We start from the raw sequence: 21039 nt of genomic DNA, 5'->3' as shown, positions 1-21039 counted from the left end.
AAAGGAAAAAATGTTTCAGGTTCAAAACAGGTGAGCGGATTTATGTTCAATTCAAAACAGGAAAGAAACGTGAAATTCACTGCCAAGATTTGAAGGAAGGGAAGTTGAGTTGCTTCAGGCTTGAAATGATCACAGGAAAGTGCTGTGTAGATTTGGAAGAATAGAAACAATGACCTCAGATGAAGTCAACTGGTCAAAGTTTTCTTCCATCTGATAGATGAATTAGTAAATGAATGAAGAATGGGTAAATAACTTTATCTAAATAATGGTAAGATATTTTTAGATTCCTTTTTTGATTTCTACTTCTGCATTTGACGATAATGAAAGGAGGAGGGAATTAACTCTTGTTTTCTAGAAAATAAAACTGAAAACAAAGACTTGGCATTTGCTCAATGTGGCAATGAGCCTTTAGAAAGCCTTCACTTGTAACCTAACTAGTTTCGTTTGCAAGTAAAGTGACACGCAAATGGAAAGAAATTTGATCTTCTCATGCAAACAGTTCTGAATAAGCCACAACAAAGGGCGGATCCTCATTATGCTGAAGGCAAATGAAATGCAACCTGCAACAAAAACAATTGGGGATCTGTGCATCCAGAATTTGTTATATTCTTGTGGATTTAATTCATGTGTCATCATCCTTTCTTTAACTTTATCTGTGTATTTCCAAAATGCAAAACTCCAGGTTAATTCTCCCTGAAGTTGCATTGTCACATGTATGCGGGGATGCTGTCGTGTGCCTCCGCTGCCTGCGGGGGGCAGCAGCGCTGTGTACGCTCCGCCGCCCCTCGCAGTAGAAGAAGATGCAAAGGGCGGCCTTCAGCGGCACAGCCATCTAGCTAAGTTATTTTAGCTAAAAGGAAATAAAAACATTTCTCCCACTTTTAGATAACCGACGTAAGGTTTGTTTGGAATAAAGATCCATTCATGTGAGTACGCACTGCGGCCGCCGGCGGCTCGTTTCTCCGATATTCGCCGGGTCTCAGTCGGAAGCTAAACATGTACAGATCGCTATTGTTTGCGTTGGGGAACTAGTTTAACTTGGACATGTCTGCGCTTTGTTTGGTTCCCACTCCTCATGGGGACGGAGCCCGGTGGCGTCATGGCGCCGGCTGAGTCCGTGTCTTTCACAGCGTAGTTTGAAACTGTTGCGCTTTATCTGAGCGTCGGCAGCAGTTAAAGTGTGTGTGTGTGTGGGCTACAAACAGCGAAGCTTTGCTAGCAACTGATGCCTGCTAACGAGAAGTGTCCCCAGTTGGCAACACACGTGCGCTAACTCGTAGGCACCCATTATCGGACAGCGGTTTATTTCCTTGCACAACTCCCATTTAATGTGTTTATTTCAACTGTCAGTCGTATGTGAGTGAATCGTGGTTGTTTGGCTTCCGGGCACAGTAAAGTTCCCCAGAGTAAAAGTTTGTTTTGGGCTGTTGCAGTGCGAATCAGCACATGCCCACCCACCCGTTAGCTAACATGAAGTTACCACAATCTGTCTGCCCCGTGAGTCGATAAGCAAATGTTGCTGTGACCCAGATCCTCATCTGGTCGGGGAGCCGTTGAAATTAACTTTAAAGTAACGTGGTGGACACCTCCACAGCGGTCAAACACAAGCGGGGCTGACAGCTTTAAATTGGCGGGTTTATGTGTTGTGATTTAAACCCTTCACGTCAAACGGCTGATGGTAACGCCAGGTTCTCCAGTAGAACCCATGTGGGTTGTTTGGGTGACCAACACTTATCGTGTATCCAGTGAAACACACTTGAGTTGCTCAGATTGTAGATGCTACTAACTCTGGAACTAAAAGTGTCCGATAATGGACATCATTCAGTCAAGAGACCAGCTTGAACGGATCCCTACGTCCAGGAGTGGAAACCCCTCCTCACCTACACATCCAGATGTTAAGCTTTTACTGTCACTATTGTCAAATATCAGTGGGTGCTTGTTTTGTTGACATCGTTAGCTCCCTGGCTAAAGAAAACATAATTTCCGGATCCGCACTGTCGACGTTCTGACTAAACGCGGAAGCGATAAAAAGTTGCAGTGAAGCTGGTGTCGACGGGCTGCTATAGTGACCGTTAACCAGTTAGACGACCTGCTGCTTATTGAGATTCATTAAAAAGGAATGGGTGTGTTTGTGTTGACACTGTTGGGGATTTTTCTTGTGTTTTTTTTTTTTTTTTCTTCCTCCTGGTCAATTCAACAACAACAATACCAGTGATAATGTTGTTTGTCATCATTTCAGGTGCTGACTGAGGAGTGGATAGTTCAACGCACCATCATGTCCGCAGAGTGTCAGGACAGGAGGAGCCGTTGGCAGGAGATCCAGAAGGGCTTGCAGTTCATCCAGTAAGTGTCACAGTGGGGCATGGGTCAGACGCCGTTTGTGTGTTTTTCGGGTACAGGCAAACATCTGGTTCTACGCAGGGATCCATCATTTTCGTACAGCTGTTCTCACATTACGTTCCTATGTAAAATATTCTGTCTGGATTTTGATTTAAACAACAAATCACGTTTTTTTTATTCAGAGTATTGATCCGGGTGTTTATAAAAGTCTTTATAAATCTCTGCAAGACAGTGGTATGCTATTTATTCTTTAACAACCCTTTGGTCTTCTCAAATGTTGCTCAAATTATGAAATTGTGGTTACCTCTATTACTGTTGTGTAGTTTTTACTACTACATAAGAGAGAGAGAGACACAAGCTGGGGTGAGGTTTAGGTAATCTGTTGGGATCTTGCTGTCAAATGATATCAGAAATACCCAAGTTTCACTAATATGATCATTCAACTCTTCATAATTACACCTGTGTAAAGTCTAATGACTATTCTGGGTGGTTTCAGCTCCTGTGTTTATAAACCTGTTTTTGACACAGAGCCTAGAACATCACTGTTGTCTGTGTTAGTCAGTTCATTAGAAGAACAAAGCTTGGCCATCTCTGTAGAAAGTGTAGTGCCGGGATGATCTGTCATTGTGGCGCTGTGTCAGTGAGTCAGCTGATTATTGGCAGTACTGCCGTTTTTGTCTTCTAATGTGGGTTTGTATTCATGCATCTGGTGGACTGGCTGTAATATCCACATACTGTTTCAGAACTGTGCCAGGCAGCGCAGCATTTCATTTCATCTTATCTGACAAGGCCCCTTTACCCGCAAAACAAAAGTGATACTTAAAATACTACAATGCATGCCATCACTGTGCCGTCAACAGGAAACTTCACTGATGTCACAATGTGTTAAGTTTCGAGATGGATTAGCTAATTATGATGTCACTTTTAATGAGCTGTTCTTATTTCGTAACTACTTGAATTTAATTGAACCTAAACATTGAGGGGTAATAACTGATGCCAGAGATTTGTTGAGAAGAGTAAAAATTAGGTTCAGACACAATATTCAGCCATAGGAGAGATTTTACATGCAATGAGTTTATGTTCAGTCCTGTTTTTTCGCTGGTGTTATCTGTAGGTGAGGGAGCGGCTGCTCTAATCGGAAGGTTGGTGGTGTGATTCCTGACTCCTCCAACCTAGATTCCACAGTGTTCTTATGCAAGATATTGAACCCCCACTTTATTTTGCCCCGGACAGTGTGTGACTGATAGACAAAGTGCTAGATATCCAAATGTAAACTGCACTGTCTGTAAAGCCCTTTGTGTTGTCCTTAGGACTTTGGAAGTGCTATATAAATTATATAAATGCAGCCCATTTGCCATATAAGTATATCCATACAGAGGAAAGAAGTCTTAAAATGCCAGACTTCAGCCCACTTTCATAACAAAACCACTATGACTATCACACACTTTACCACTGTAACATTTAATGGCACATGAAATCAAATCATCAAATCCTTAACAGTGCACCAAGGGAGTATTAACTGTTGCAGCCATTACTCTTGACAGTCAGCTCTGCTCTGTGTCCACATGCAGATAACTCAATATAACTTGTTGAGCGATCATGTATAATAGATGACATTTAATAACTTAAAAATAAAAATGTAAAAATTAGAATATTTAGGTCTGTGGGGAGGGATTGTTTTTTGGACAGAATGCTGCTTTAGCTGACTCTGCAGTCAGCATCTGCACGCACAGCAACCAAAGCAAGGAAACCCCCCCCCCACGCACGCACGCAAATAGAACACTGACTTAAATTAATTTCCTGGAGACGTATTCTCACCTTAACCATAACTTCTACTTGCCTAAACCAATCCCTTCCCCTTACTTTAATACTTTAATTTAGCCTTACCGTAACAACTAAACCAAAACGGTAACTGCCAGTTATATTGTGAATAATACAATATATTTCTGTGGCAATTTAAATAACTATTTTACTTAATTCATTTTTTTAATTGATCTGTAGAATAAGATGCTGTGTATGTAGTACAATCTTATTTTGTGCTGAATTAAGCTAAATGAGTTTGATTGAACTCAAATCAAATGTTATTCATATTTCTTTTAGTTTTTTAGTTTCTGTCCAGTTGATGCTTTGAAAGGTTGTAACTCAAACCTCGTTTCCTTTCAGGTCAACGCTACCATTTCCAGGAAACCAAGAGCAGTATGAGGTAAGCTATGTAAACACCCACCTACTATTAAGCATCAGCACTTGAACTGCACTAAGTAAAACCCATTTAGGGACAATGACAGGGCGACATGAAAAAAAGCCTGTGATCTTCTTTAATTCCAAGTCAAACACGCACAAGTAAAAGGGCAGACCCACTGCACTGTTTTCAAAACTAATCTGGTTCTTTCTAATTTCCAGGTGTTCATTAAGGACCTCGTGTGGAATCTTTTTGGGGAAGGAAATGACGTGTTTAACGAGGGGGAATGGACAAAATCCATCGAGATGTACACGGAAGCTCTGAACATAGCGGAGTACGCGGACTCTGAGGATATCTGTGTTCCAACTGGTTTACTAGAGACGCTGTATACAAACCGGGCTGCTGCATACCTAAATGTTGTTCCGGTAAGCAGGTGGCGACTGTCAGCCTCGAGCCTCTTTCAGTTTTACTCTGAGACACTTTAAATGCCAGCTCCCTTTGGGCCTTACGCTTTACACTGTAAGTGCTCAGTTGCTGTCCCCTGAAGCTCACTGCACACTCACTGACAATAAAAGGAACGCTGGAATTGAAGGTTCTGTCGACTGCAGGTTCTCTGACTGATCATGGGCTTTGACAGGACAGCCCCATATCGGTACTGTCAGAGGAGCGTCCTGTCAATTAATGCATAGTCATGTTGCATGGCAGTGAACAAACACTTTTCCGGGAGGCTACATACCACACCCATACCTGAGTCACTCCACTGAACACGTGACTGGAATCAATCAAGAGCAGTGTCTCTACTCTGTGTTTTCTACTACATTATGACTGAAGAGCTTTCCATAACGCTGTGACGTCTCTTTTTTTCTAAGGGACTGTACGACCAAGCACTAGAAGACTGTGAAAAGGCTCTCCACTTGAACGAGGGGAACTATAAAGCACTGTACAGAAAAGCAAAATCTCTGAAGGAGATGGGGAGGCATCAGGAGGCCTACGAGACTGTTGCCAAATGCTCTTTAGTTGTGCCCCAGGTAAGGTGCATAATCCGTGTGTTTTTATGTTTGCTTAACCAAATCACCCGGAAATCCTCTTACGTTGTTATGACTGAAAATGTGACAAAAGTTGAAATGTCATACAGGCCTCCTGCAGGCACAGCACCCCCAGTAGAGTCATGTTGTTGTTAAAGGTCCCATATTTTGTATATAATTTGAAGTTTTTAAAGCCGTAAGACGATACTTTGTGATTTGAGGCACCAAAAACAACTTGGGTAAAGTTGTACATCTGTCGTACGGTTCTCTCCGGAGCTCTAGCAACAACCGGTCGTTTTTATTGTTTTCTGAGTGACATACGACCAGGTCAACTACAGGTAACCACTTGTTGTCTAGACCTGCATCATATTTGAAAATAAACATCTCTTTTTACAATATGGGACTTTTACAGATCAGCAGTGCATTTAAAGACATGTTACTGCTACTGTAAGTATTCATTCAGAAATTTCAGGGGGAACTGTTGTTGACTCACCGTTGGTGAAATTGTCAGTACAGTCGATTAGTGTTACAGATGACTGCCTCAGGTTCGACACTGTCCGAATCCATATTATAACATTTTGAATAATTGCTTCTCGTGTTATTATTTCCCCAGGATCCCAGTGTTACACAGCTGACACAGGACCTTGCCAAAATTTTGGGATTGAAAATCCGTAAAGCTTATGTGAGGAGTAAGGTATGTGTGTGTTTCAAGAACCATCTCAACCATCTTATGACAACGAAGAGAATCCATATCAGATAAGGTGAAATTGGAATTCTCCAAGAATAACCCGTTGTATATGTTCTAGTTAAGGTCCTAACAAATTTTAATCTGTAAAGATTTGTTGCTTTTAAAGTGTTAGTTTTTATGCATTAAACCATATGATGAACATAAATGAATCTAATTGATTGATTGTGTATTTTCACTTTTTAACAGCCTGCCTTGAATGTAATGCGAGGATCAAACTATCAAGATGCATCATGTGACAAGGTAAGGAAGCTTTAATCCTAATTATGAACCTGTATTTTACCAAGATAGACATGATTCAATGAAACTCTTCTAAACTTTCAGTTTTCCCATGGCTCATCTTCAGTTGAAGATATAGAAGTTGGTAAGTTGAATACTTAACATAGCTATGATTTGGTCGTCAGAGCAGAGTAGGACAAAGGTCACTCATTCATCTTATCTTCCCCTGATGTGTTTTAGAAGTGCCTCAGTCGACCCAGGACAGCAGCATTTTGGCTCCGGTCCTGGCTCCCATCCCCGCTCCAGTGGCAGCGCACTCGCCCCTGAATGATGGGGCCACAGTGGTGGACGACTTTCCTCCCAAAAACAGTATCTCATCGGTGACCCCGTCTGAACCTCCGGGCTTTGAGAAGTTTACCCTGCCCAAGTCTGTGCCCACGTCAGCCCCTCTCCCTGTGCTCCCATTTGTAAACGGGTGCAGAAACGCGGACCCTTGCCCTATACTTGAAACCAGTTCAGATTTCGACACAGACATTATTGGGGATGACCTAGATGATCTTCTGGACCAAGCTGGCCCCGAATCCGACATGGTTAGTCAGATAAGTAAAGATCAGATAAGTAAAATGAGTGTGTCGACATCTGAAGAGAACCGCGATTTAACCGTTTCCATTCGTGCTTTGTCGTTTATTCAGGTTATACCCACAGTGAAGGGGCCTCTTCCTCTGCCCATCAGTATTGCCTCGGGCAGTTCCATGTCGAGTCCATTCCTAATGCCATCACACATCAACCCGTTTCTCCAGCAGTGCACTGTGACTCTGCCCCCGCTGTATCACAAATCAGGGACAAGTACATATTTTGATATGGACACTTTTGAGGCCCTGCCCCCACCGCTGGACTCCCTAGATACGCTCACCATGACGGACTTCAAAACAGGTATTTGTCTTTGTTGCCCTTCTTCTGTAGTCATGTAGTATCAGATTTAGTAAGTAAATGAATGGCCGGCTGATGTTGTTTTCTTTTCTCTCTCGTGTCCAACTTTCAGATTATGTTTCAAATCCGTTCATTCCACTGGTAATTAATTCTATATGTTATTAATTATTGGGCACTTCAGCTGTGTATTGTTACGTGTTTATATTTTGTCTCTTCTTTTTAATAGCTTAACAATAAGGAAACCCCAATGGGGATGGCAGTGGGTATGCCTGAGGTGAAGGGTCTTCCTGCTGCTGTGGATTTAGCAAAGAACCCGTTAGCTGAAACGCATGAATTCAAACAAGCCTGCTCGATGTGCTATGTCAGAACTGGTGAGGAATCGTTTTGTTGGGGGTTTTTTTAGGCAAAGGAAATAATGTTTGGTGTAAATGTTTTTTTTTTAAATTTATTTTTCCTATCCACAGGGCCAAGTGTGTTGGATTACGCATTTCATACCGAAGAGCATAAATGCAAAAAGGATGCATTACTTGGCAGAATCAAACATTCGCCAGATAAATCGTGGAAGCTCATTCGGCCCAGACCAACAAAAACCCAATATGTGGGACCATATTACATTTGCAAAGGTAACAACTACAAACGTGATTTTCTTTTTCCCTTTTTTGCCCTTTATATTAAATCATTGATTTTAACGTAAATCATCTTTATGCCTCCGATAGCCAGTGGCCAGAGGCAATGTCTCAGGAACACCTTGAAGGAATTTCTTCAAATTCAGTTGGACTTAATGATGGACTGATTAGACTTTGGTGGTCAAAGGTCATGGTGATCTCATAAGAGTCTGGAAAAAGTTTTATATATACTGAAACTGCACTGGTTGGTGGAGGCATATAACCACAGGGCGCTAATTCTAGTTCTGTCCCTAAAGCCCAACACTTAGATTTTTCCAGAGGAAAAAAAAATTGCATACGTACTCATTTCATTAGTAAAGTAAAAGCAAAGACGACCCCAGGTACGTTTACTTGTTTACCTTTTCCTGCCTCTATTTTTCTGTCTGCACGGCGTGTTTTTATTTTCTGGGTCTTTTTACACTTTGCTGTGTCTGGATAAGAACTAAACGTACAATGTGTCGTTTCAGAGGTGGCAGTTGGAAAAGAGTGCCTGTACCCGGGCCACTGCACGTTCGCATACTGCCAAGAAGAGATTGATGTTTGGACTCTGGAGCGAAAAGGGTTTATCTCCAGAGAACTGCTCTTTGATCCTTTTGGACCCAACTCCAACATCCGGTTGACTGTACCCAAAATCTTACAGGAGCATCATGGGATTTTCATGTTTCTCTGCGGAGTGAGTAAACTCCAATATGGTGGTGTACATTTTTAACAGAATTGCATGGGTATATCAACTTTTTACTAGAAGCGATGCACGTAAGCAGAATAGTTTTTCATTTCAGTGTGAGGAGAAAAAAACAAATAATGTTTTTCCTCCAGATGTTTCTTAATCTCCAGCTGTCAAGAAAACAGATTGGTCCAAATTTGACACTTAATCTGAAAAAGAAGGCATTTATATATAAAAGGGAAGGAAATAATTGTGCTCATTGAAGTTTTTTCTTTCTTTCTGTGAAATCATTTATTTTTCTGGTACTTATTAGTAGCTGTTAGACTTGGAACAGTTATTATGGAGTTTTTAAGTGGATGCAAGAATAGAATATAATGACACAATCATTTTCTGCTGCATGGTTGGTTTTATGTGCTGACTAAAACAAACACCCCCCCCCAGCAGAAGCTCTGCTGTGTTACAGCAGTGGAGCGGAGTGATGGATGCCGCCCCTATCAGCCTTCTGTTATTACCAAAATAAATTTGCACTGGTTTTAAATTGAATGTGCTCCACAGGTCTGCTTTGACCACAAACCCAGAATAATCAGCAAAACCAACAAAGATGACCCTTCACTTTGCTCTCATCCAGTGACGAAGCATGTCTTCGAGGACCATAAGTGAGTCAATTCACATTTCCTGCCTCTAAAAGCTCCGTGTTTACCTCAACAGTATGTGTGAGCGGTAGACTTGACTTTAGAGTCCAACTCATACACTCAAAGCAAACAAGACCCTGTGAGGGAATGAGATTATGAAGGGAGATTAGGATACGATTGTGAGCATTGAAGCCCTGTTTGTCTTTTAGGTGCCTGGTCCACATTTTGAAGGAGAACACGGTCCGATATTCTAAAATCCGAACGCTGAATCCCCACTGCCAGCTGGATCTCTGTCGCCATGAAGTCCGCTACGGCTGCGTGAGAGAGGACGACTGCTTCTACGCCCACAGCCTCATCGAGCTGAAGGTCTGGATGATGCAGCACGAGATTGGTAAGACTTTATTTTCAGTCCCCACTCAAATTGGTTTTACACCTGAAATGCACGTCTAGGGATCTTTTCTCTTCCACAAGCCCGAATGAACAATTTCTGCAGTACTAGTCACCGCTAAATGAAACATTTTTTTTTTGCATCATAAAAGGTATTACTCATGAAAGTATTGTCCAAGAAGCAAAGCAGTTTTGGAATGCAACAGCATCGTTGCAGGGAGTCCAGGTAAGTCACCAGGAGTCTGTTTGCCGCTGGCTTTTCCTAACCTGTCAGTGTGATGTTACCTTTAACAGTCCTCATTGGCTTTGACGAGATTTTAACCCATCCCTTCCAATCTCATCCGCAGCTTTCCAACACACAGAGGAGGTTCGGGCCTCCAAATCTGAAGATGATGTTTGTCTGTGGCCAGTGCTGGAGAAATGGCCAAGTGAGCGAAGCGGACAAAAACAAGAAGTATTGCTCAGCCAAGGCAAGACACACGTAAGTATTCAGAGGTTTATGTTTTAAAACAACGGTATAATCCAGTGCATCATCACAAAGTCCGTCTCTTATGTTTCAGGTGGGCGAAAGACAGACGGGTGGTGCTTGTTAGTTCCCATGAGAGGAAAAAGTGGACAACAGTTCGAGCGCTTCCAACCAAAAAGCCGATCCCGTCTCAGTTTGAGGTGTGCAAAACATGTTTCTAAACTGAACTTGCCTCATTTGCTTTTTTGTGTCTGAAAAACAAATTCCAGCCAGGATCATTTTTTTTTTTCCTTTCTTAGATTTGCATGCACGTGACTTCTGGAAAGAAGTGTCAGTACATCGGGAACTGCACATTCGCTCACAGTGTTGAGGAACGGGACCTTTGGACCTATATGAAGGAAAACAATAGTGAGTTGGGCTCTCTTGCTCTGTGGCATCTAATTAGTATGTGACGCACACTCATTTTTACACCCCCCCCATATTCAGTTCCAGATATGGATCAGCTTTATGAGCAGTGGCTGCAGTCACAGAAGCCTGGCTGGGGGGATGAGACCTCGGGCAACTCTGTGAGGGAGAACGGCAAACAGATCCACATGCCAACAGACTACGCAGAGGAAGTGGTGAGTTTAGAAGGCCCAGAGAATATCAGTGGTTTTGTCTGGTGACACATTCAAACTGCTCTGTGGCATTTAGCTTGTGAAATAAGAGCCTACTGCTTTGTTTAGGTTGCATTATACAAATGCTGTAGGATAACGCGGTCATTTCCTTTTCTTTGTTTTATCTGTTTACCATCTCCAGCTATTAAACTGGGTTGTTATGAAAACACAGACACATTAGCAGCCGCTTTTTATTGCTTTTATACTTGATTGTTGATGAAATAAACACCATTTGTGCCTAATGGTTCACTTGTGTGATAGATCATAAGATTTTGATGTTTTAATTAAATTATATGCAAAGTCAGTAAAATAATGAAAATGTCTTTTGCAACCAGACTGGATTAGTTTTACTTTTACGCTCCTTTTTTGCACCTATTGATGTGTATAATAGTTTAAGATGTCAGTAGCTTGGCAATAGTCTGAATAAGATGCTACCATGTAAACAACATTTTCTAATTACCTTAATCCAAATAGCATAGTAGATACAGGTAACATCAGAATTACCACTAATCAAATCAAGACATGTGGAGTATTCTAACTTTAGTCGCATTATGTATACATCTTAATCACATAACGTCCTATTGCACTTTTCACATTTAGTGACATTGACAAATGGCTGTTACTAACTGCTTGTTGTCTCATAATCGATGTAATATTGTCTCTAACATGTTAATATAAATTGAATATTCTGTTAACAACTCGTGGAAACATCATAATCAAAGAGAAGCATTAAGCAGAATAAGGTCAACAGTCTGAATATTGTTCTCCATGTAAACACAGTGATTTGTTTGACATTGCAACCATGCATGCAGCATGTTTACCTTTCATGTGCGGTGGGGGGGGTCCTTGTGTAAATAGCCGATTAGCTGCCGTCTTCATGTTCTCACTTGGGTGAAAATAGACGGCTAAAATAAAAATAAACCACAATATATTTGGTAGGATTGATAAACAGATGGCAATTAGTGAGATTGCTCATTTTCCCCCCCCAGGCTGGCAATCACTGTTGGCTGTGTGGTAAAAACTGCAACAGCGAGAAGCAGTGGCAGCAGCACATCACGTCAGAAAAGCACAAAGACAGGGTTTTCAACTCTGAGGACGACCAGAACTGCTGGCAGTATCGATTTCCCACGGGCACTTTCAAAGTTTGTGAGAGGTGAGATTATCTGACGCAGCGTACTGTTTGTTCCCGGCTCCAAGTTTCTGATGGTTGACATTTGTTATGTGGTGTTTTGACAGGTTCCTCAAAAGCACGTGCACAGAGGACGACTTCTGTAAGCTGGCTCACGGGGAGCAGGAGCTGAAAGAGTGGACGGAGCGCAGGGAATTCCTTTTGATGAAACTTGCCAAAGCCAAAAAAGACCATCTTATAGCACCCAATGACAATGACTTTGGAAAATACAGTTTTCTGCTTAAAGACATCAAATAATATGGCGACGATGTCCATGCTCACTTGATGACAACGCAGTATTCCAACAGTCCGGAATCAGGTGATCCTTGAGAGCCTCTGAGATGCACAGGAAGCAGCCTGATCACAGCATGGTTTTAAAGGGGGCGATCGGGACCGGCCCTCTGTTGGTGGCTTGTTTACTCTGATCAGAAGTACAGGAGTGTTCTGGTTAACAGCAAATTATTAGTGTAAGACACTTTCAGCTTTGCTATGCACCTTTTCAGTAGAAGATCTGAAATCTGTGATGAAAATAGCATGTGTAAACCCTGATCAGAGACGTGTTCAGATACCTAACAGTTGACCTAAAAAAAAAGTTTAAATTTTCACAAGCAGTTTGTATGTTAATGACCTTTCCTTTTTTTTCCAAGTTTAAGTATGGGATACTTAAAATACCATTCTTTTATTTTTTATCCATCAACATAGGTCATTTTCCATTTATCTAATAGTGTTACCAGTGTAATGGGCACCACACCAAATAAAGCTTCTTTTATAACCTGTGTTTAAACTGCTGTGTTTTTAATTGATTTCACATCTGCAACTATGGTGAAAGATACTCTACAGGTAAGTGAAAAATGATAAGTACCATGTCACTAATACTTTCTTTAACAATCCTTTTAAAAATGATGCTTAGTTCTATTCCACAGCTGACTAACATGACACCGGCAAAGATAAACGTGAACATTTTCTTAATTCTGACGAGGTTTATTAGCTGCAGCAACAAGAAACTTAATGTTGCATATGAACTCTGAAACCCTGCTTTTGTATACATTAATATTTGAACTGTCTTTTTTAGTACAATTGTAGAACCTGACGATGTTCCTTAAAAATAAGTTAATGACAAGATGTCCTCAAAGCTGAAAGTCAGTAGAAAACAAAATCCCATAAATAGTATTTCTGCATGAACAGTTCACATGTGCTCATAGAGAAGTCTTGTCTTGAATCCTTTCTTCAGTAGTTTACATGTATCATCGATTGTCTTCTTCACTGCACATCCAGCCGGAGCAGTAACAGGAGCAGGTCGTCCTCTGCTCTCAGCCCAGAACCTGCTGCAGCTCCTCCACCTCCAGCTTCCACATCCGCATGTGGAGCGCTGCGTGCTCCGAGAGATCTGCCATCTTCACCGCCCGGATCACTGGCTCCGGGGAGGCGGCCTGGATCACACCCATCACCATCACGTACTTGCCTGTGACATCATCAGGGGGGGGTCGGTTGAAACCAGTAGACAAACTGAGGCCGATTTGTAAATAATTAAAAGGTTCAGGAGTTGTCGGATTTCTTACCTTGGGACAAACATGGCTTCCCCTTGGGGATGTTGTTGACGCCCTGGACAGAAAATGTCCCCGTTTCATCCATCAGCAGGACGGCGTTTCGGTCCAGATGCGCCTGCATCACGGTCCCCTGCATCCACACCAGTGACACCGGAAGAGTGCGACCTTTCCCCGGTCTGATGAGCCAGCTGTCCCCGCTGCCAGCGGCCCCCTGGTTCTCTGCGCTCCTCAGCTGACAGGAGAGCACTTTAACCGGCGGAGGACGTTTTCTCTCCACGCTGCTTTTCTCCGGTTTATACATGAAGTGTTTTCACGGTGGATCAGAGCTGGAGACGTTTGTGGACTTCACATTTCCCGCCACTCGTAACTGCGTACCCGGAAGAGGAGGGGCTATTTTTCTTTCAGTTCCCTCCTGGCGTCTTCCAAAATAAAAGGATCACCTCAAACTCTAATGTTCATAAAGGTGCCCAGAAACCAAACAGTACACTGGAGATGAGATTATTCATCTGTCTATTTAAAGAAAACCACTGGCTATAATTTGAGGTAACTGACTAATTGTTTGTGTATTCTAGTTGAATTTTTGACTGTCAAACAAACAAAGCAATTTGAATGTGTTCCTTTGGTCATGGGCACTAAGATCAGTTATTAGAGAACATAACTGTTAAATGTACCGATGATGAAAATAGATGCTGGATGCAACATTAACATAAATGGAATACTGGAAATTTCTCTGTGATATTTACTTGACACTAAGAATTCAAACATTTTCATAAAGCAGAACTTGACAATAATTTAGTTAAATAAAAACTAAGAGTTTAGAAAAATCTTCTCAGATCAGACAAGATGAAGCAATGGTGAAATTGCATTTTGGTGGAGCACATTTTAAACAAACTTGAAATTAATCAAATTATGTTTGACCCAAATTATATTCAGTGAAAATGGGGCATTGGGATCCCAAGTGGTTTGGTTGCCTGCTTCTCCCATTTGATATTCCAGTCTTGCCGGTGTACAATTCCTTTTTGAGAAAAAGATTCTGAAGTTTTTTTGGGAGAAATAGTGCATCAAGAACTATAAATATCAATTGTACTGTAAAGTCAAAGGGTAACAAACGTGGCTATGTATGGTTTTGTCAGTTTTATTCATCAGTACCTACAACAAGTCTCAATATTGTAAAAATTGAAATACATGGTTGACTTATGTTGAAATATTGGTAATAAGAGCAAACATGTTGATATTATAAATAAATACTGATATTGTGATTTAAAATAAGAGGCCTGTTTCAGTCATGGTCTATTATACTAATAATAATGTAGCCTTCAAGGAAGGTTCTGGCTGGCACATTTATTTTTCAGCAGGAAAACGACCTAAAAACATTAAACTGAAACATGAAAACCAGTTTTACGGGCAAAGCCCAGACTTCAGTCTAATCGTAAATTAAATTTAATTACTGTTCACTAAAAGTCGGAGCAGCTTTTCCCGTCAGAGTTTACTGCATTGTTATGTTGTGCAAAACCTTGGTGCCACACAAAATGGATCAAAGATGTCAACAAGGCTTCAACACTGAACACAGACAGAACAAACAACAATGTCCTGCTGACTTCATTTTATTAAATAAGTTTTATTTCTTTAAGAACAACTGAAGAAAAGTGTTAGCAATTTCTGTACAACGGTTTCATTGTTTTCCCTTGGATTTGCTTCAAACCTCGAATGATCAACAGGGCTGAGAAATGTTACGCTGCCACATAGTGCACTTTTAACCTAAAAAGAATATGATTAGTCCACAGGCATCCGTCCGTTTCCTTCGAATATATTCCGAGAAGTAAGCTTCACTATTGACTCCAGTTTCATTTGCCACTGGCTCCTCCTCCTCTCAATCCCAGTTCATCATTGTCAAAAAGAGAGGCACATTAGAAATACTGCCATTTTCCAAGGACTGTGTCTTTGATTGCATCAACAAACTGTGTAGGCACCCAGTAGACCCAGTATTGAGACGCTTCTGTCGGACCCAACTGAAAAGCCTATGGAGGAAGAGGGAGAAAAAGCCATGCACATATCAAGGTACAAATTCTAAAAAGGCAACAAAAATAAAGATAAACAAAGAGGTTTTATAGACAAATCCTAAAACGGGACATCTGATTGTTAAAATACATGTACATTGCCTCATGAGATCTTCCAATGAAAAAGACAATTTCCTTTCCATTATATTACAGCCCATTTAACATCCCAGCAGCCATTCAGCAATGCAGCAGCTGACTTTCACTTTCACTCATACTCCGGTTCACTCGAGGTGGATCACTGATACCAAGGACTGGAATAAAAGCTTCCTGCCCAGTGACATTTTAAATCATCCTTATCTACTCCTCATACATTTCCAGCTCCTCTGTGATGCAGGAGTGGCCGACATCATGTTTCACTTCTGAGCCAAAACAATAAAAACAGTGATCTGTATCCTTGTGATTACGCTGTTCTGCATCAGGATGTGACATCGCTGCATGATTGACATTGATCGAGCTCAGTAAAGCGGCTAAACGCCCTCACATTTGTAATGGCTACACAGGCTTAATTCCATGTTGAGTCGGTGGGAGGTGGTAGTAAATTGAACTTTTACAGCAGCTTGGATGCTGAATAATTAGTTTTTGCCTAAATGCTTAAACTCACAGCATTTTACTGATCTCATTTTACTGTGCTCACTTTGTAAAAGAACAACACTTATCAGATCACTTCCATGTCTAATAGTGAATTTTCTCATTTACTGTCTTTCACATGGAAGTACAATGTATACAATCCCGAAATGAGTTGTAAGTTGTTATTAAAATGGAACTACATGACCTCTGTCCACTTTTAAAAAAAAACATCAGTTATTCAAATGATTTAAGAATCAACTGAGCATTCTCTTAACGTCATAATCTTTATACAAACACTGTTGTGAAGTACTATTTTCTTCTTCAAAAACAAATCTTAATAATAAACTGCAGCTACTTCTCTCAACATTTCTAGAGTGGGCTCCAATTTGAAAGCCGCTGTTGTCCTCTGACATTGAGGAAGAGAAGTGCCTTTACACATAAAGGTTAATCTAGAGAAGGCACTGACATTTACCGCTCCGCTGCAGAGGCCCATAACAGCAAATGATGACCCGTCACTCTGATGTACACATACTGCAGTGACTTCAGTGAACCAGCACTGTTTACTTACACAAAACAGCACTTACAGATGAGCTAAATAAATGAAACTTATTTCTATGAATTTCTACATTTTGATATTTTACTTTCTAGCTTGGGTTAAGTGGCATGATCCATATGCACAACTATTTCCTTATTTTCTATAAAACACTTACCATCATGTGATAGTCCTCATGGCCTTCAATGGGTTCAGTCAATACGTTTTTAATGGAGCCCATTGGGACTTTCTCCGTTCGCTCTGTAGAGGAAAATACACACAACAAATTAGGGAACTTTGTATCATCAGTATCTCTGTGTTACAGGGAGTGAAGCAAACTGAGTACAGCTTCTCACCCTTTGTTCCAAGCCACAACTGATCCTGCTCCAGTTTAAACGTGAGTCTAACTTTTCCCCCGGACTTGTTGAACATTCCGGATAAAGGCACTGTTGGTAATCGTTCCTGTTCGCGGGGCAAAGCAGTTACTCACTGTGTCTGGTTAAACATGTTTAACATAGAATGGATCTGGGACAACAGCTTTGCATCTTCTCTCACCTTTGTTCCTTTAATAGCTGCCATTATGTCGTCTGGTTTACCTTTGTCCAAGACTTTCCTGTGTTGCTGAGATAAAAAGGGGCAGATTTTAAAATCACAAAACCTCCATAAATATTTTACTTTACTCTGCAGCAATGTCATTAATCATACCTTTTGCCTGCATAAAGGCTCTTTCTTGTTTTCTTCCGCTTTGACTTCCTCCTGAATGACCTCTTTGGGTGTATTCACGGCTATTATATCAGTTATTGTAGATCCTACCACCATTATTTTTGCTCCATTCGTAATCTTTATTTCACGTAGCGTCTTGTCCTCGGGGAGCAATCCTTTGTACATCACCTTCTGCATTGCCGGGGTAAGACCTGAAATGAAGAAGGTGAACCCTCATTAAGCTTTGTGGCTCACACACACCACCTAACATTGAGTCTGCACTAAACTACCACCCATGCTCTTACCAGTGAGTGAATGGATCCTCTCTTTTAGTTTGGCTCCTGTGCTATCAAGAGGAATTTTCAGATCATATTTATTTTTGTTCCAAATAATCTTCAAGTCCACCTTCTCCCGGTCATCGTCCGCGTCGTCCCCATTGCTAATACTAGAGTCCTGAGTTGTGGCGTCTCCTGCATCCGTGTGAGACGTAGTTTCCGCTTCACTTTTTTCAGCATCTTCAGTCAGTGGTTCCGCTTCTTTTGGCTGTGCCTCAGTCTCCATTATGACTTCTTCACTTCCTGGAAGAACACGAAAAACCAAAAACGATTCAGACCATTGAAGGAAATTCTTCCAAAATTCAGATGCAATATGTAGCTAATTAAACAAATCATGAAAGATAACATTACCTCCACTAATCTACAAAAAAGAGGAATTAAACATTCATGAAATAAAACAATAACTTTTAGGTCAAATTAGCCAATAAAAAGGCATACAATACTTCACAATAGTGATTTAATATGTCCAATGTTTAGGCAGTCGTAACTAAATTGATCAGAAGTAAAGGTGTTTCAGGCCCTTACAACTGTATTCATTAATTTAAGATTTTTCTTTCAAAATTGTGCAGCCTTTATTTTTACTTTGGTGGTTAAGTTGGTTCTCAATAAGACATCAAAGATTGTCCATCAAAGCATCTTAAAATGATGCTTTAGTCATCTTTTGATGACTAAAACTACATAATTAGTTATGCATTGTCCCATATTTTCACAACGAGCTGCTTAAAAAGTGGAGACTGCAGGAAAGAGAATGAAGTGTGTCATGATGTCACACCTCCACTTACATCATGAGGAATTGAGTGTGGCCGCGGTTTAGACAGTTGTAACTAAAATGATTATAAGCAATGTGTGTCAGGTAAAAGTACCTATATCATATAACGTCATATCATCTATCAGTAATTTTTAACAACCTTCAGTTAGTCATTTATTTTAGACTTAAAACAATATTCATACCATTTTGAAATCTACAGAATTTATATATTTTTTAGACTTTTAATTAAAAACTATATATTTGGGTCTTAATAACCAGTTTCTTTACAATAACAGTGCCTGTTTTCTGATTAATTAAAATATATATTTGTTTAATATGCATGTCCCCAATTCCTTCACAGAGCGAGCAACTTTAAAGTGGAAAGAAAACAGCAGTAAATAGTATGAAGTGTGTCATGACGTCACTCTTCCACTAACATCATGAGTATTTTACGAACTTTTACGAAATTAAACTATCTTTTAGGGCAAATGAGCAAAAAAATTAATAATCATATGATAATGACTAAACTGATCACAAATAAAAGTGTCAGGACCTGGCTGAGGAACAAAACTTTTCGAAAAAATAAAAGCACCTCCATCACAGCAACTCACATTATCCAGCAGTAACTTTTAACAACCTCCGGTTACTCATTTATTTTAGACTTTGTGATATGTGCTATTTTAAAATCAAGTCTCGAGCCTTTTTGCGTGAATGAGCAGTTTGTTCACATTTCTAGTGTCTCTTTTCTGATTACTAGGAATATAAATATTTATTCCATATGCATTAACTCATACCTTCACGCAAAGTACACAAACACAACTTCAGTAAAGAGTATGAAGTGTGTCATGCAGTCTATTTTAGCTTGTATCCCCCCCACCCCCCTCCTCCTCGTCCTCTTCTCTCTCTCTCTATCTCTCTCTCTCTCTCTCGGTCCTTCTAGCTTTTTCCATCGCTCATTTCCTTTGTCATCTATTGACATTTATTTTCACTTCTGTGTTGGACGATGAGGCCAAATCCGCGCTAACCTCGTCCCAACCAAACAAAAACCCCCGTGTGATTCTCGATGGTAAATAAGAGCACGCATTTGTCGGGCTCAGGGAGACACGAGTGGCCTTGGTGGTCACAAAAAACTGCACCCAAGTGGCAGCGTTAAATCAAACAGCACACGTTAGTACTCCGTCGTTACCATCCATAACCCGGCCACGTTTAGCGAGAGCCGTGACAGCCGAGGTTAAACAATTCAGGACGCGTCACCGAGTAAATGTCAACATTATAACCTCAGTCCTCCACAGATCCACTTGGGGTCTGACTGCTGTTAGCCACCGTTGACGTTAGCTAGCTACACACACACACACACACACTGGTGAACATTTAAGCGAAAAACGCGTAGCGGAGAATCGTAAATTCGCGTTACACGGGTTCGATAGCGGCGCACAACAACATGCCGGCGAGAGGCACGAGCCGCTCCATTAGCAGTGACAGAGCGGAGCGAGGAGACGCGAGGGGGGAAACGCTGCTGAAGCTGCTCAATACCCACCATCCTGCGTCGCCATGATGATTGTGTACAATCTGTTGTAGGCTGTGGCAAAGAGAGTGTAGAGAGCAGGATGACATCCGATACCGGGCGACGAAACTCCGCCGGGGCAGAAGTCGTGTCGGAGAAGAAACGCGTATTTAGCGAAAAATAAAAGATACGAATAAAAGTTAGTGGTTGTTTTTAAGTGCAATTACGAGCACAGCTTTACTCGCCACCACGTTAAAACATTTGCAGTTTCACTTAGCCGGCGAAACGCAACGATAGAAAGACAACGCGCATGCGCTGCTGATACACAACTGCAAATAAAGTTGTTTTATGATACAGATTGGTTGAATTTATGATGAAATGAATACAATTTAAACACAGCACTGTTACATAGGTTTATAAGAAGGTGAGTATTGGCAGTAGGGTCGTTAAAAATACGAGCAGCATAATGTAGCCACAGACAATATTTCTTTTAGCAAACGCGGAAATGAGTGGTAGTGAGTGCTCTCGCTTCGCCGCGCTTCTTTGTTGTTGTGGCAGCATCGAGAGGTGGCACGTAACTCAGCTGCTATTGGACAAGCTCTTCTTCTTCTTTTATTAACCTGACGTTTGGGATTGAAAACGGCGCCATGTCGCCAACTACTGGATGTTTATTTATTGAACTCACTTCCTCTGGCCTTCGCACCAACTCAATAAAGCTGTTACCTCACTTCAGATCTGGTACAAATCCTTCTATTACTTGTCAAATGCTGTATATCTGAAGGTTCAGCTTTAAAGGTCGAGTGTGTAAGGTTTAGGTAAAAGGGATCTATTGACAGAAATTGAATATAAAAAAATCCTTGTGATGTTTTCACTAGTGTGTTTCTAAATTGTATGAATAGTTGTTTTCTTTACCCTAGATATTTAGATACTTTAATTTTACATTGGGAGCGAGTCCTCTATACGGAGGCCGC

The 21039-nt window shown here is 41.0% G+C and overlaps 3 protein-coding genes across 4 annotated transcripts; 1 reads left to right on the top strand and 2 right to left on the bottom strand.

Moving 5' to 3' along the window:
* The first annotated feature begins 766 nt into the window (after positions 1-766).
* zc3h7a (zinc finger CCCH-type containing 7A) lies at positions 767-12852 on the top strand. 2 transcript variants are annotated; one of them, XM_035179682.2, is made up of 23 exons: positions 767-926; positions 2240-2343; positions 4504-4543; positions 4741-4944; positions 5389-5547; positions 6158-6238; positions 6479-6532; positions 6614-6653; positions 6749-7098; positions 7201-7441; positions 7551-7579; positions 7665-7809; positions 7903-8061; positions 8571-8776; positions 9323-9423; positions 9609-9790; positions 9939-10012; positions 10134-10267; positions 10347-10452; positions 10552-10660; positions 10739-10872; positions 11898-12061; positions 12145-12852. In XM_035179682.2, the coding sequence occupies exons 2-23, from the start codon at positions 2276-2278 to the stop codon at positions 12332-12334; spliced, it is 2970 nt and encodes a 989-aa protein (XP_035035573.1). In that variant the 5' UTR covers positions 767-926; positions 2240-2275; the 3' UTR covers positions 12335-12852. The 2 variants fall into 2 exon arrangements, with proteins under 2 accessions (XP_035035573.1, XP_035035574.1); XM_035179683.1 differs by lacking the exons at positions 767-926; positions 2240-2343; positions 4504-4543; ... (1 more) ...; positions 5389-5547; positions 6158-6238 and adding an exon at positions 6239-6305.
* On the bottom strand, positions 12724-14096 carry rmi2 (RecQ mediated genome instability 2). The gene is made up of 2 exons (XM_035179689.2): positions 13636-14096; positions 12724-13538 (listed from the first exon to the last, which is right to left on the bottom strand). Exons 1-2 carry the CDS (start codon positions 13922-13924, stop codon positions 13387-13389), a joined length of 441 nt encoding a protein of 146 aa, XP_035035580.1. The 5' UTR covers positions 13925-14096; the 3' UTR covers positions 12724-13386.
* Positions 14097-15221: 1125 nt separating this feature from the next.
* Positions 15222-20359, bottom strand: ubfd1 (ubiquitin family domain containing 1). The gene is made up of 7 exons (XM_035179687.2): positions 20102-20359; positions 17787-18059; positions 17485-17693; positions 17335-17400; positions 17136-17241; positions 16958-17040; positions 15222-15641 (listed from the first exon to the last, which is right to left on the bottom strand). Exons 1-7 carry the CDS (start codon positions 20115-20117, stop codon positions 15531-15533), a joined length of 864 nt encoding a protein of 287 aa, XP_035035578.1. The 5' UTR covers positions 20118-20359; the 3' UTR covers positions 15222-15530.
* Between the last annotated feature and the right edge of the window lie 680 nt (positions 20360-21039).

The sequence above is a fragment of the Hippoglossus stenolepis genome, chromosome 16, assembly GCF_022539355.2.
Source record: "Hippoglossus stenolepis isolate QCI-W04-F060 chromosome 16, HSTE1.2, whole genome shotgun sequence".
NCBI classification, from domain to species: domain Eukaryota; kingdom Metazoa; phylum Chordata; class Actinopteri; order Pleuronectiformes; family Pleuronectidae; genus Hippoglossus; species Hippoglossus stenolepis.
Note: the sequence above shows the minus strand (reverse complement) of the source record. Positions and strands in the feature narration are given on the sequence as shown.

Coding starts and splice junctions, on each gene's coding strand:
- zc3h7a (XM_035179682.2), top strand. CDS start 2,276: ATGTCCGCAGAGTGTCAGGACAGGAGGAGCCGTTGGCAGGAGATCCAG. Junction 6,654..6,748: donor AGTTGAAGATATAGAAGTTG/GTAAGTTGAATA, acceptor GATGTGTTTTAG/AAGTGCCTCAGTCGACCCAG. Junction 8,062..8,570: donor ACCATATTACATTTGCAAAG/GTAACAACTACA, acceptor GTGTCGTTTCAG/AGGTGGCAGTTGGAAAAGAG.
- rmi2 (XM_035179689.2), bottom strand. CDS start 13,924: ATGTATAAACCGGAGAAAAGCAGCGTGGAGAGAAAACGTCCTCCGCCG. Junction 13,539..13,635: donor GAAGCCATGTTTGTCCCAAG/GTAAGAAATCCG, acceptor ATGATGTCACAG/GCAAGTACGTGATGGTGATG.
- ubfd1 (XM_035179687.2), bottom strand. Junction 17,242..17,334: donor CAGCTATTAAAGGAACAAAG/GTGAGAGAAGAT, acceptor CCCCGCGAACAG/GAACGATTACCAACAGTGCC. Junction 17,041..17,135: donor GTTGTGGCTTGGAACAAAGG/GTGAGAAGCTGT, acceptor TTTCCTCTACAG/AGCGAACGGAGAAAGTCCCA.